The sequence below is a fragment of the Sphaerodactylus townsendi genome, linkage group LG02 (genome assembly GCF_021028975.2).
Source record: "Sphaerodactylus townsendi isolate TG3544 linkage group LG02, MPM_Stown_v2.3, whole genome shotgun sequence".
NCBI lineage: Eukaryota > Metazoa > Chordata > Lepidosauria > Squamata > Sphaerodactylidae > Sphaerodactylus > Sphaerodactylus townsendi.
The window spans coordinates 140991105-141005904 of NC_059426.1; the positions used below are offsets into that span (position 1 = coordinate 140991105).

General features: G+C 41.4%; 1 protein-coding gene across 4 annotated transcripts in view; it reads left to right on the forward strand.

The window, feature by feature from the left end:
- Positions 1-14426, forward strand: part of MIA2 (MIA SH3 domain ER export factor 2) — a 49640-nt gene extending 35214 nt beyond the window's left edge. For all 4 annotated transcript variants that reach the window (XM_048484865.1, XM_048484866.1, XM_048484869.1 and 1 more), the window contains 10 exons: positions 228-288; positions 1454-1489; positions 2942-3009; positions 5827-5909; positions 6297-6425; positions 8139-8297; positions 8699-8830; positions 10588-10661; positions 12757-12991; positions 13925-14426. In XM_048484865.1, coding sequence (XP_048340822.1) covers positions 228-288; positions 1454-1489; positions 2942-3009; positions 5827-5909; positions 6297-6425; positions 8139-8297; positions 8699-8830; positions 10588-10661; positions 12757-12991; positions 13925-14088 — 1141 coding nt within the window. In that variant the 3' untranslated portion in view covers positions 14089-14426. The remainder of the gene's footprint in view (positions 1-227; positions 289-1453; positions 1490-2941; positions 3010-5826; positions 5910-6296; positions 6426-8138; positions 8298-8698; positions 8831-10587; positions 10662-12756; positions 12992-13924) is intronic.
- Positions 14427-14800: the final 374 nt, after the last annotated feature.

Sequence of the window (14800 nt, forward strand, 5' to 3'; positions counted from 1 at the left end):
AAACCTTTGAACTTCATATGGTAACGTGCAGGAAATGCATAGTTCTATGTTGGCATAGCTTTAATATAACTAGTGCCCCCTTTTTTCCTTTTGTAGGGTTCTCTTTTAGGTTTGATGTTAACTGATTTACCCTGTGCCCTTTCTTGATCAGCCTTGATGATGATGTTCCTTTCCATTAAACACTGGTTGTGCAAAATTAATTTCAGTATGTAATGATTCCATTACAGACAGCGGGCAAAAGATCTAGAAGATGAGCTAGAAAGAACAGTTCGCTCCTATCAGAATCAGGTATGTATATTTTGCTTGCTCGAATGAGACACTGCAGTTGATTTTCAGCTTCAGAAAAGCTGCTAGTTTGGCACTCCCCTTAATGTCACATGGTTGACCAGGTTTACTGTCATTAATTTCAGAAAATTTACTTGGTAATATTTATGCTCAGAATTGCTGTCCTTACAGCATGAGGCTAAAGCATATATACTCCAAAACAAATCCCATAGCAGAGGAGCTTACTCCCAAGTAAGTGTGAATAGAATCTCAAACTTAATTGTCTCGTTTTAATAAATAGCGTTGCTGAAATTATTTGTGAATCATCTCACTTAAAGCCTTATTAACTGTTCATGGAGCCTACCTTTGAGTAAAGCGTAGAGATACCATCTAATGTGTGTCTGCATTACAGAAAGTGATGGACCAATGGCATCTTTAAATCCCAACTACACAACATTTGCAGGCCTTTCCTCCCTCTTTGCAGAAACTTCCATAGCTCACTCAAGCCCAGCACTGGGCTGCATTTTTACATCTGCAGTGTTCCTCCTCCCTAGATTTAGAAGCACATGGTGGAGGGGCCAGCCAGTTTTTCCTGGCACGCTCCTGCATCTTGGACCCTCACTGGTTTGAATTTCTGAGTGTGTGAAATCCTTTAACGAGTTCTGCAAATAGGAGGGAGGGAGTGAAAAAAAACCCCAAGTTGAATAAGAAAAGGTGGGAAAGAGAGATGGGGGTGCAGAGAAACCTGTGCTGCATAAAGAAAGATGTGCATTAATGGGTACAAGGGGTTAATGGGGTGCAGGTTGCCCTGTGGGGTGGGGGGTGCTTGAGCAGTGGGAGATGTGGTGAGGGACCTGGGAAGCAAGTAAAGGGGAGTTAGAGATGGAGAGAGAAAGAGAGACAAGTCAACATTTTTGGGAGCAGAAGAAAACTGTGGAATAGAGGGGAAAAAAGGGTTTTTTAAAATCAGGATGAGGGTATCAGAGTGGGTTTGTAGCGATACAGTTCACTCAACTTCAGAGGAACAAAGAATCTGACTGTGCATGTTTTGCAAAAGACAAAACTGGATTAAAATATACTTTTTTGCCACAGTTAATGTGGAAATGTAGCAAATCTAATGCTTGAAAATAGAGAAATTGAATTATTTGAGCTGGACATTTCAGAACTAATAAGTAATAATCTTTAACAGATTATGTCACATGAGAAGAAAGCTCATGACAACTGGGTAAGTTATCAGTTCTAAAGCTGTGAAATGTGTGGCATTTACAATTGTCACGTGTGTTAGTAGGGATTAGTGCTCATCTGGATTTTTCTGAGACATGTGTTTGTTCCTCTGGACCACAAAAAGCCATAAACAACCCACAGCTGTTTCTTTGGACTCTAGAATTTTGGAATAGCTAGTACACATCTGGAGCACATTCAGGGGGAGGTGAGAATAAAGAGTGGAATGAGGGTTCCTACAGAGCTTAGTGCAAAACTCTAGGGCTAAAGTGCTAGTGTGGATTTGCCCAGGTGAAAGGGCAGCTTTTTCTCATTTGCTTGATATACAACATCACAGAAGCTGTTGCAGGTGCCAGCTGCAGCAGGAGGTAGGATGTAAAAATAAATCCTTCAGACTAGATGCATTGGTCAGACCTCCCTTAGAGCACTGTGTTCAGTTCTAGGCACAGCAATTTAAGAAGGATATTGACAAGCTGGAATTTGTCCAGAGGAGGGCAGCCAAAATGGTAAAAGGTCTGGAATCCATGCCTTACGAAGAGAGGCTTAGGGAGCTGGGGATGTTTGGAGAAGCGAACGTTAAGGTGGGGGTGGGGCATGATAGCTATGTTTAAATATTTGAAGTGATGTCATGTTGAAGAGGGAGCAAGCTTGTTTTCTGCTGCCTGTGAGACTTGGACACGGAGTAATGGATTCAAGGTGCAGGGAAAGAGATTCCACCTAAACATTAGGAAGAACTTTCTGACTGTCAGGGCTGTTTGACAGTGGAATTCACTGCCTCAGAGAATGGTGGAGTCTCCTTCTTTGGGGGGTTTTAAACAGAGAACATAAGAACATAAGAGGCTGAATGATCATATGTTAGGAGTGCTTTGATTATGTGTTCCTGCATGGCAGGGGGTTGGACTTGATGGCCCTTGTGGTCTCTTCCAACTCTATGATTCGGTGTCCTTTGCAATATTTAGCTTTACTCCATTGCATTCTGGCCTTGCTTCAATGCCATTTTGATAAATGTTTTGGCTGTTCTTTGCTGTTACCCGACAGTAAAGACAGTCTGTCCTGTGATAACTTTGCAGTTAGTAGAACAAAATGTTACTGCAAAATCAAACAAATAAAAAAGAACTCTCATTCCACTGTTATATATTTCAAATATATTCAAATGTTTTGTCCAGATGGCAATTCCCCCATAGCTGTGTTAATACAGTATCAAGAAAAAGATAAGTAGAGAGAAAAGGCACCAGATATCATAAAGTTTTAGTCAGCAGTTGCCCTTTAGGATTACAGAAATTTGAGTTATGGTTGCCCCTGATCCAGTTAGGTGTATGAATTAGTACCTTTATTTTTACTGTCTTTTGCTGAGGGAGGGGTGCTTCTCAAACAGCTTATGTTTGCAAAGACGTTTACAAACTGTTCCTTTACCATTCGTTAAAATAAGTATTTGATGTGCATTTTATTCTTAAAGCTAACAGCCCGAGCAGCTGAAAGACACCTCAATGATATAAGGAAGGAAAATTTGCATTGTAGACAACAGTAAGTACTGCACTAACCTTGTACATGTTTAGGATTGACAATTCAATTTGTAAAACATCAAATAAAAGCATCCTTAACATGTCACTGGTATCTTTCCTCAGTCCCGTTGACAAGAACATATAGTAGTGCCAGCAATCACTGCTTGTTCTGTGATGAACCTTAAGTTGACTTTACTAATATACATTAGAACTGTATCATAACTAACATCACCCCCACTCCAATCCCAGACACAAGCAAAAAGCCAGCCAATGGATAACGCCTGACCTGCTGCAAACAGGGCAATGGGTAATAATGCCGAACATTCCCCAAAACAAAGACTCTCTAGCTAATTCTCTTTGAAGTCGCGGGAGCCTCACAGTGCGTAATTGGCCATTAATAGCCTTTAAAGCCCAAAAGCCTTACCTCATAATCTACATATCATTAAGAAGCAAGCATCGTCCTCATTTATGGCATTATCCTGAGTTGATATCAACTGCGGTGATTGTAGTAGGGATATTCTACTTCAACCTACAAGGACTCTCTACTAGGATATTTATGCTGGTATATTCAAGAGACAATCTGTAAGAAACGGAATTCAGTTGATTATAATATGTTATGGTTGTGTATGAAATTATGTGTTAAGAGCATACAATAGTTGGAATGTATATAAATTTATGTTAGTTCTTGTGTCGCATAGTGTGAATTAATACTGCTATATTTTTCTTCTTTAAGAAAACCTTATATCGGTTAAGAAAGAATCACACGCAAAGGACATTGTTGGTTTATTTTCATTGCATATTCTTTTTAGAAGCATAGCTTTCATTTACTTTAGGCTCCCAATAGTAACACATTTAACTTCCCTCGATACAGTGTTCACAGCTCCAGTCACTGGATTCACAGATTTGGCCAACTTTGTTATTAGAATATAAGATATGAGTTGGTTATTTTGGAAAAGAACAATTAATAATAGTATTGTTTGGATAAGAAAAGTCTGTTTTGTCATTGGGGATTTAATCGCAATTGAAGAACTCATGTCTTTGTTCTGTCGCCCTTTTGCATTTTGTAAAAAAAATATTCTTCTACTGATGTTTAACTGACTCTTGAAAACCTAAAATATTGAGATGCTAGTATATGTCATAACCTTAATAATCCTAAGTTAGTGCTCCTGTTTCTCATGAGTCGTTCTGAACTTACACAGCAAAATATTGGTACACTATGGATTGGGTCCTGTGGTCGCATGAATGGAAGGTGCTCCCAGTAGCATATCTCCCCCTCACTTCCTGTAGCAGACCTGTGTGACCTTCAGAAAGCTACTTCTGAGTGTCATAGGACCCCTGTAGACAAGGCACCGAAGACAAGAGAGGTAACTGGGCGAAATCACCACTGCTTGCTCTTGCACTGATGTCAAGTACAGCAGAACAAAGGCTGTTTCCGCACGGGTGGAATACAGCGCCCCAGGGATGCTAAAAACTGCGTCCCTGGGGAGGGGTTCGCATGCAGCACCAGCCTCAGCACCCCCAGGTGGCGCGAAGGTGCCGCTTTCAAACCGTGCTCCCCGAGCGAGGTTTTTCCAAAGCAGCGTCTTCCCACTGGCACTGCGCGAACAGCACCGGCGGGAAGACGTTGCTTTCCCCTTCCCCTCCATTCAGCGTCGCCATGGAGGGCGGCAGAGACCTGCCCATGCTGCCCTCCAACCTCCAGGGGTCGGAAGGCAGCGTGGGTGGGCCCCTCCAGCCCTCCACGGCGACACTGAACAAAAAGGTGAGTGGAGGGGACCGAAGGAGAGGCGGCTCCATGCGGAGCCACCTCTCCGGCTGGGGAGGGAGCCGGGACTGCTCGCACACTACCATGCGAGCAGTCCTCGAGCCTCCACTGGCATCAGTTATGCCGGTGGAGGTTGGCTGCCGCCGCCCTGCAAAAAGGGCCATACACTCCATGGGTGCAAAAGCAGTATGGAAATTTAATTGCACTTCTTTCCCTCATCCCACTGCAGCCCCCTCCCCTTTACCTGAAAGTTTTTTGCCTGCTGAGGTCTTGTGACCACTAGCAATACCTTTTCAGGGTTTCCAATGCTGCTGTGGGAAGAGGAAAGGTGGAAAAGATCTGCCTTATGGCCAAACGACACAAGGCAGCATTGTTGGGCCTGATCCAAGGAAGCTGTTGCCATTTTAAAGCCAAATGAGGTGGTTTAAAAATGTCACAAGGATTGGATCCTGATCAAGTCTGTGCCTCAGTGTAATTAAGTGCTTTTCTCCTCACCCCCACCCCGCACCATTTCAAGTGCTGAAACCACTTCACATCCCATATCCATGGCGGTTTTAGTACTTGAAACAGTCCATAGGGGACAAGAGCACCCTGTCCCACCACATTACAGCCCAGTCAGATTCAGGCCCTTGTGACATTTTTAACTTGCCTCAATAGGCTTTTAAACTGTGGTACCATCCAAGGGGTACGATGACATCCAGTTTGCTCCTCAGTAAGTATCTTCCACTTCTGAGCCAGAGTGTAAAATGCACTGCAAGCTTAACAATTTCTCTGTATTCTTGGTATGGCATTAACATGATGGCTTGAAGAGCCTTGCAGGTATCCTTACTACAGGTTTAATTTTTGACATAAGAAATTCTAGGATCAGATTATTAGCCTTTTATTTATGTACTATCTGACGTATTAACTGTTAATCATAATTTATTTCATTAACAAGTGTTATCTTGCATGAGCCAAAAAACTGAGTCCTAGAGAGAAATATCATATCATATTATATTATAAATGGACGTAATTGTATTTTAAAATACTCCTATAATTTTAAAATACTCCTATAATGTATTGTTCTTTCTTTAGATTAACAGAAGCAGAATTTAAATATGACCTTTTGGAAAAAGATCCTTATGCTTTCGATGTTCCAGTTAGAACCTTTGGCAGAGGTATAGTACCTTTTTAAAATGTGCTTTCTATTGTAGTATGAAGAGATCTTGATTCAGTTTGCAGAAATGTTTACTGGAAGTATAGTTGGCTCTGTATGCATACAAGATATTAGCAGTTCAGTGATCTGCAGCGCAGTATAAATTTATTTTGATATTCAATTAAACTTATCTTTTCCCTATCTGAAACATCATTTCAATCATTCCCAAAAGTCTTTCATTCTAGAAAAGATGCTAAATCTTTTCTTGTGTCACAAGTTGATTTTAAACAGGATCTGAGATGAGGTATAAATAGTTATTCTACATATATATATATATGTATGTACACACACACATATACCTACTAACGCTAACCTTGTGAATTTTAGTATTTTGTTTTAACTATTCCAGAGCAATCCCCATATGGACCCTCACCAATGGGCAGACCTTCATCTGAAACAAGAGCTTTTCTTTCCCCCCCAACCTTATTGGAGGGTCCTTTAAGACTTTCACCTGTGCTTCCAGGTGGAGGAGGAAGAGGTACAATTCTTAAATTTAAAAATTTAACTAATATGAATTCTCTATCCTCTTCGTCTATCCCTCCTTTCTTGGCAATGACTTTTGAAAATATAAATTAAAAGGACCCTTTTAAGTTTATCAGTATAAATGCCCTATGGTTTGTCACAGTAACGGAATACCTCTGGGAATTTATTAAATATAGTTTGCGTTAAAATGTGTTTTGGAGCCAAAGGTTCCCTTCTCATGGATATGGTACTTCCTGCTCACAAAGGGCTGTTGTAAACCCCCTTACATTAGAGTTTTTTTAATTGAGAAGTAAAATGAGATGTAAAGAGATTTGTCTGCTTTCACAACAACTTGCAGAAGTACAAAAGTTGCTGTGCAAATCTCACAGCTAGCACTTTTGCAAGATTTCTGGGAAAGTGGTAGCAGTAATTTCCCTCCCATTTCATTGTCTGGATCCAAAGCTGCATTTTTAGACAAGTGAATGAACAACCTACTTTGGACTTGTTTTTCATTTGAAAAATATCTATTTGCTGGGGGGTGGGGAATAGATGAGGCAAAAGACCTCTGTTCCTGGGAGCTTGGAAAGTTACTTCCAGTCAGAAAACAGACCTTGCCAGACAAAAGAGCTGATTCGTTATAAGGCGGCTTTGTGTGTTCATGTGAGATCTTGGAATCTGGGAACCAATACAAATTGGGTGGATGCCTGAGCCTACACAAAGCAAAAAACCCGAATGTTTTAAATTATTTTTTTTAAAAAACAAGCCTGCTTTTTAAAAGCCAGTAAACCAACCATTTTTTTAGTAATAATAAAAAGAGTTCAATGGCACCTTGAAAGTTAAGGAAGTTAGATGAAAGTAGGACGTTTATTTGTGACAAGAATGCCTCAACAGGAAACAGAGAAGAGTTTAGTTTTTGTAAGTGATGAAAATGGATCGAACATGGTGAATGGTCTCGGCAGTTGTTCCTTTGTTTGAGGCAGAAGGAAGTTTCAATTTCTGACTTCAAAGCACAGCTAGTACTTTGCTGCTGTTCAGAGTCTGAGCTTGTATAGCTGTAACAGTATAGGCTAGAAGAATGAGACGTAACTTTAAAAGACATCAATCTTCTGAATAGTAATTAAATTCTGAGGCCATTCTAATAAAGTAAATGTCTCTACTGCATCTTTTATCAGTTATTTATTCTTATATATTCTTCTAAATAGTGGGGAAACCTCTCTAGTCTCTTTCAGCTTTTTTCTTTCTTTAAAAATGCAACTCTTGGCAGTGAATTGTCCAGCCGGTTTGGCAGTGACTTCAGGAGAAAAAATTAATTTGATGGTCTCTCTCCAAGCTACTGGGAAAGGGAGGGGGCAGGTGAGGGCTCTGAGAAAATAATCTCTGCCAAATTGTTGCAACTGCTGATTAGGTTGATGAAAAGGCTTTAACATTCTTTCTTTCTTTATTCAGTGAGAGGCATCTGAATATAATGTAGACTTTGTTTCAGGTTTTTTCCCCTTTCAAAGCAGATATAGTACTTGTGACTGATCACTTGCACCCCTACTGGAAAGAGCAGGGGATTGCAGTTCACGAAGGGAAGGGGCTTCTGGGGCCATGTTTATTGGCTCCCATTTCTCACAATGTAAACATTTCTAACAATTTAAAAAGTCGTGGCTTTGATTCTTCGAGACTCAATGAAAGCTCTTCCAATACCTCCAGTGAATAAATGAATTGCTTAACTTGCTTGATTTAGGATCAAGAGGACCAGGGAATGCTGCCATGTATGAACCTGGTAATGAAAGAGAAGAGCCGAGTTCTGACAGGTTACCTAATCCTCACAGACCACCTTCAGACAGTGGCTCTTTATCACCACCATGGGACAGAGATCGTAGGATAATGCCTCTTCCTGCAGGTAACTAAATATGGAGCATCCTTCATTGTGGAATACATATTTCTAAAACAGCTGTTACAAATTAAAATGGCACCTTGCTATGTTCCCCTTTACATGGCTGCAGCCCTGGACTCTCCAGGAGTAAGGATTTTGAGGGTGGTTTGTTGGTATATCTAACAATAAGACAGTGGGTAGGTTCTAAAAATTCTATCTGTGCTTTGGGACTCCATCATATTTGGGGGGTGGAAAACTTCTGTAGGTGGGAGTTGAATGTCAGATTTCCACTAATGAGAATAAGTGCTGCTTGTTTCTCATGTCTTAATGTTGCATATTGCATAGCTCATGGATTACATGATAAATTAAGTTGACAGGCTTTTTGGAACCAATCCACTGAATAAAACATACATTTTACTTAATTGTAGGTCAGCCGTATAATGACCAGTCTCTTCCCCCTCAAAGACCAGAGAGATTTTATCCCAACCCTCCAAACTCTGGAAGGTTTTCAGGACTGGCAGAGCTAAGAAGTTACAATATGCACTCTTTTGATAAAGCAGGTAGGAATTGCTGTCTCTATGTGCCTTAATGAAAGATTTGATTAGAAAATTGCTTAGCGCAGCAAGTAACCATTTAGAGTAGTTAGGACAAGAAATCCGAACATTCAAGTTTCTGTTCTCTGCCAGTAACATATTAATCAATCCCAGTAATGATGGATATTATGAAGTGAATGTTCTTTGTTGTGGGTAGTACAAGCTGTAACCCACAATTATGAAACAAAAAAGAGGTGTAATGAAAGTTTAGGAAACTTGCTGTCCTTTTGCAATTAAATTAGACTAATGTGCTTTGCTTGATATAAGTAACATTATTGCTTGTTATAAGTAAGTTGGTTTATCCCTGAGTCAACTATTGTCACACTTGGAGAAAATACTGCAATCAACTAGAAAAAAAATCCTTTCACCCCACATGGTAGCTGAAAGTTGGGTGAAGGATCAATGTAGACTTTGACTGATTATGCACTGGCATTCTACCCTGCAGTGAGCATATATGGTTCTTGTGGGACAGAGATTCTTGTACTGATGCCATTAGAGTTGTGTCACCAGAGATCCTGGGTGCCCCGCAGTTTGCGAGAGCAGCTTCCCTCTTGCTGCGGGGTTTCCCTCGTTCTGGGTCGCTGCAGTCAAAAAGCCCGTTTTGTTTCTTTAAAGTTGCCCGTTGCCCGTTTTGTTTCTTTAAAGCCCTTTAAAGAGAATATTGATCTTGCTTACATCAATTTTGTTGAGGCTGCTTTTCGTTGCTTTTGCATCTTTAGGGAAAAACCAGCTGTGGATCCCTGAGAGGAGTAAGGAAGGAGACTGTCCCCCTGCTCCCGAGGGACCTACGGCTGGTTTTTCCCTAAAAATGCAAAAGCAATGAAAAGCAGCCTCAGCAATATCGATATAAGCAATAAAAGTAATATTACCTTTAAAGGGTAATATCTTGCCTTTTGAGTGGGGGCAGGCAACCGTGAACATGATTGAGGCTGTGCAGCAGACAATGAGGCTCCTACTCGTGTTTAAATAGGGAAACATGAGGACACAGAAAGTGCACTGTGAATAATGGGCTTTTGACACAAGTCTTGCCAATATAGTAATTCATCATTCTCTGCAACCAGTATAGCACTTACAATATTATGTAAGTGCTATACTGGTTACAGAGAATGATGAATTACTATATTGGCAAGAATTTCAGAAGATAAAATTACTTACTTGAACTTCCATCTTCAGGATCTTATGGTGGCCTTAAAATATGTTCAGTCTTGGTAGTAAAACAACAGCTCAAACACAGAAGCTGTATTTGAAACAATCAGAAGCATTAATGCGTACTCACAAATTGCATTAACAAATGTGCTGAAACATGGTGTTTAAGAGTGTGATAAAGTAGGTTCTCTATCTCATGCAGGCTTCTGCCACAACAAATGTTTTGGTCTTTGAAGTGCCACAAGTCTTAGATCAGCGGTTCTCAACCTGGGGGTCGGGACCCCTTTGGGGATCGAACGACCCTTTCACAGGGGTCGCCTAAGACTCTCTGCATCAGTGTTCTCCATCTGTAAAATGGATAAATGTTAGGGTTGGGGTTCACCAAAACATGAGGAACTGTATTAAAGGGTCGCGGCATTAGGAAAGTTGAGAACCACAGATAGTTTGGCTGCAACTGATTTATTTGACTCTGACCCCTGTGGAATTTGTCGTAAAGTCTAGTGTTCCTAGAATCTTGAGGAAATTTGTCTGGAAGATTGCCTAATGCTAAAATGAATATTATATTTCCCCTTGCCCAGATGGACACATATCTGAGAATAATCTGAGAATGGATTTGAGTGGAAATGGAATAAAAGATAATCCCAATGATAGTGTGAGTACTAGTTTGAAAGGATGTTTTCCTTTGCCCCAATGTTTGTTGTATTGTACCATAATTGTCTTGCTGACACCTCCATATACTGAACACACATTATCTGTGATTACGTTTGCCAGCTCTGTCTTGGTAAATTCCTGGAGATTTGAGAGTGAGTCTGAGGAGGCTTTTCCTAGACTTTATGGTATACCATAGAGACTACCATCTAAAGCTGCCATCAGGGAAATGTCTGTAATATATTTTCAACACATAGATAACATTGGTCATGTTTTGATGAGGACCAGTTTTAATTAGCATGCCACTGTTCAGGTATCGCAAACAACTCTCAATTGGAGGAGAATAAGCCTTAAACTTTCTGCTTCTTCCCTCACATCTTGAGCTGCAATTGAAGACTTTCTGGTGTAGGAAATCTTCAGTTAAATTACCTAAGAAGAGCCAGTGGGTCTTCCAGCATATTGTTGGCTGAGGGGAGTATGGTGTACAGAACTGCTTGTTTGCTCACCCAACACTCCAAAAAACTCAGTCAGCGGGCGCAGCAGTTCAGTTCCTGAGCTGAAGGTCTCTCCTCTTCTAATCTTCCTCGGTGAGTTTGTAAACAGGGACCTTTGCAAACACAGTCACAGCTCCAAACACCCTTGTCCAAACGAAGTCCAAAGATTTATTGGCAAAAATTCCCGAAGTTAAATCATAGCTCCCCATGTAATATATCAAATCTTAAAAGAGATAGCTAATACAAAATTAACACTCAAGCCACAGAGGCTTAGGGAAGAAGAAAAACAACCACCGGCTCTCAATAAAAACGCAGCCTCCTCCCTCTCTTACTTCCCAGCTGTCTTTAAAAGTGAATTACTCCGCTCAAGGAGGGGCCGCCCCTTCCATCACTAAAGCCTAAGCCTGCAATAACCAAAGGCTGCCACGGCCAGATTCAGGTGGTTGTGGTGGGTTTTCCGGGCTGTGTGGCCGTGGTCTGGTGGATCTTGTTCCTAACGATTCATCTGTATCTGTGGCTGGCATCTTCAGAGGTGTATCACAGACTTCCCTCTGAGATACACCTTTGAAGATTCCAGCCACAGATGCAGGCGGAACGTTAGGAACAAGATCCACCAGACCATGGCCACACAGCCCAGAAAACCCACCACAACCACCTGCGATAACCATTTTCAGGTGTGATTAGGCAAAGATAAGATTTCAGGAGACAGTTCGTCTGGTAAAGTCAACCCTCATACAGACAGAAGTTACCGGCCCATGAACTGGAAAACATTTTTGTGGTATAAAATTTGGCCCAAACCTAGTATTTATTGATTATAGGCACAGGAAGCAGAGGTGCAGCATGGAGGTTGGGGCAGTGGGGGAGATCCTGTTGCTGGACAGCAAGACCACTGAACCCACCATTCCCTGAGCTCAGTTCTGGGAAATTGGAGCAGCAAGTTGATGGGAGCATTTGGGCACTGGCCACTAGATGGATCTCCTCTTGCTGCCAGGGTAGTGCAGGCCCATCAATAGCCTACCATCTGGGCATGCAGCATCAAGGCCCACCCTACCTCAAGGCTCCTTAGGGGGGGTTCCCGCTAATGGGGAGGCAGGCACGCAGGCTCAGCCTAAAGGATCAATCCCATTGTGCAACCCACCAAGCTGTGACAAGAAATAAAAGAGCAAAATTACAAACAATAAAAGAAAACCCACAAGAGTTTTAAAAATGCAAAACAAGCCATGCAATTAAGGACATGTGGATAGGAAGGTCTCCAGGGTGGGAGCCAAAGAGACACTGGAGGTAGTTTGTGCTGCCATATATGTGCCTCCTGGCCCTGCCCCCTGCCAGCCCAGCAGGACTGTGCTGGCTTGTCTGTGAACGGCCCAGTCCACAAGGGGCCGTGTGGGCCATCTGGAAAACCAGGTTAGATTTCTCACTCCTCCATGTGAAGCCCATTTGGGTGACCTTGGGCCAGTCACAGTTCTCTCAGAACTCTCCTAACCCCACCTACTTCACAAGGTGCCTGTTGTGGGGGCGGGGGACAGGTAGTTCTAAGCCACTTGAGATTCCTTACAGTAGAGAAAAGTGGGATATAAAATAACAACTCTTGGTGCTGTTCCACAGAATTTGTCCAACGTGTCAGACCATCCTGTTGCTTCTGAAGCGGAATCCTTTCGTCCAGGGGTTGTGCCTCTTCCCCCTCTCCCTTTACTGAGGGCTCCTCTAATGCCAGTGGATCCACGGGGGCCTTTCATGAGAAGAGGGCCCCCCTTTCCACCAGTGCCTCCTAGTGGTGTATATGGACCTCGTGAATATTTTCCAAGAGATTTTGCCAGCGTGCCACGTCCTTCACTGCTAAGTGCGTATTCGCTCCACTTAATATTATTTTTCTAAGCCATTAAATGCTCTTATTGGAACATGTTCATTTGGACTGGGATAACTTGAGGCATTATCTGAGAAAAGATAGGTACAGCTGAAATTAATGGACCTTTAGTTAGACATGGATGCTAAAATAAGTTGAAAAAACTTTAAAGAAATGACAACTATTGTCAGTGAAAAATATGACTTTAGTAGAGCTTAAATGTATACCCGTTTACAGTAATAAATCTCACAGCTAAGTTTAAAGGAAGTTGTTGATTATAAATTATTCTAGATTTTTAGACAAGACTGTTTATCTGTTTCCATTCTCAAGCAGAGACCATATTTGCAAAACAGGCCCAAGTGTTTTCACAGTAAATGGGTTACAATATTGAGCTAAATGATAGAGGCTGGTACTTTAAATGATTTGCTATGTTTTCTATTTTAGTATAATTTTATCCCTCTAAGGAGCTCAGGGTTGCATGCATCATTTTCTGCTCCTGCATTTTAGCTTCTCAGCAACACTGTGAGGTAGGTTAGGCCAACTTCATAGCAGAGTATGGCTTTGGACCTGGGTCTCTCATGTGCTATTGTGAAACTAGACTGTTCTGTCCAGTGTCCATTGTGGAGGTAGAATTGGCAACAGCCGCTTAGGAGGACAAAATCCATACTTATTAGTGGAAATGGTTACCACTGAAGCATTCACTGTTCATTTTGTTTTCCTTGTCAATATTCTTATAGCACCATAGAGTGGCTTTACTGAGAAACAAGTGTTGGCATGCATGTGCTCAGTTCCTTTCCAGTCTTTCCTTTTTGCTTCCTGTTTAAAACTGCTGCTGCTTTCAATCACCTGCATGCACATAAAGTCTCTAAGAAATTAGCTCCTTTTGTTCCTTAATGGCTAAAGAGGACTCTGATCATTCTCTTTAAACAGTGAGAACTCCATTTCCATTGAGGCCTTTTTCTCAATATCCACCTCCGAGGGGTGGTTTTTTCCCACCTCCACCCTCTGAGAACAGCAATGAACTGCCTGCTGGATCAGCACAGCTACCAACTGCACCCTCTACAGACCATCAAGAACCACAACAGGAAATCTGATTCTTTTTGGAGTAATGCAGTGTCACTTTTCTCTTGACAAAATTATTTGCTGCTAAGTAACAGCTTGTTACTTAAGCAACTCAGTGTTACTGCTCAAATTGAAGCTTCATAGAATTATTCTCAGGAGAGTGCTCTGTAAATACTGGTTGAACTGTGAATAAATGATTGCCTTTGTACAGTAGCAATTTTAAATTATTTTTAATATTTGAATGTAGATGTACAAATCCGTCCTATCCAGTTGTTTCTGGCCATGTCTGGTCTCATAAGTAGTAACTGCATGTGAAAAGAAGACTTAAATGAAAAGGCAAATGTGAAAAAATTAAAAGATTTAATAGTAAGTGGTGTGTCAGGTTCTTAACAAAACACATCGTTTCCTCCTTTGCATCAGTTCCCTGGCAGTCCTGTAGAAATCACACACTTTTTCTTCGTCTGTTTGCTGTGGGTTTCTGGATTTGGAACTTTTATCCATCAAGGAGAATATAGGGAAAATAGTGTGATCTAGTAAGTCTGACCCTCTGGGGGCTGTATATCCACTAGTGATATGTATAGTGTATGAAAATGTGATTGCACAAGTATCACAGGTAACTGGTGGCAAGGGGTTTTAACCTCACAAGACTAGTAAAGCTCCCACAATGTATTTTCATATGTATTTCTTATACATTCATCCGACAGGGACCAGTCTCAATTAATGGTTCAAAATTGTGTTTGTATC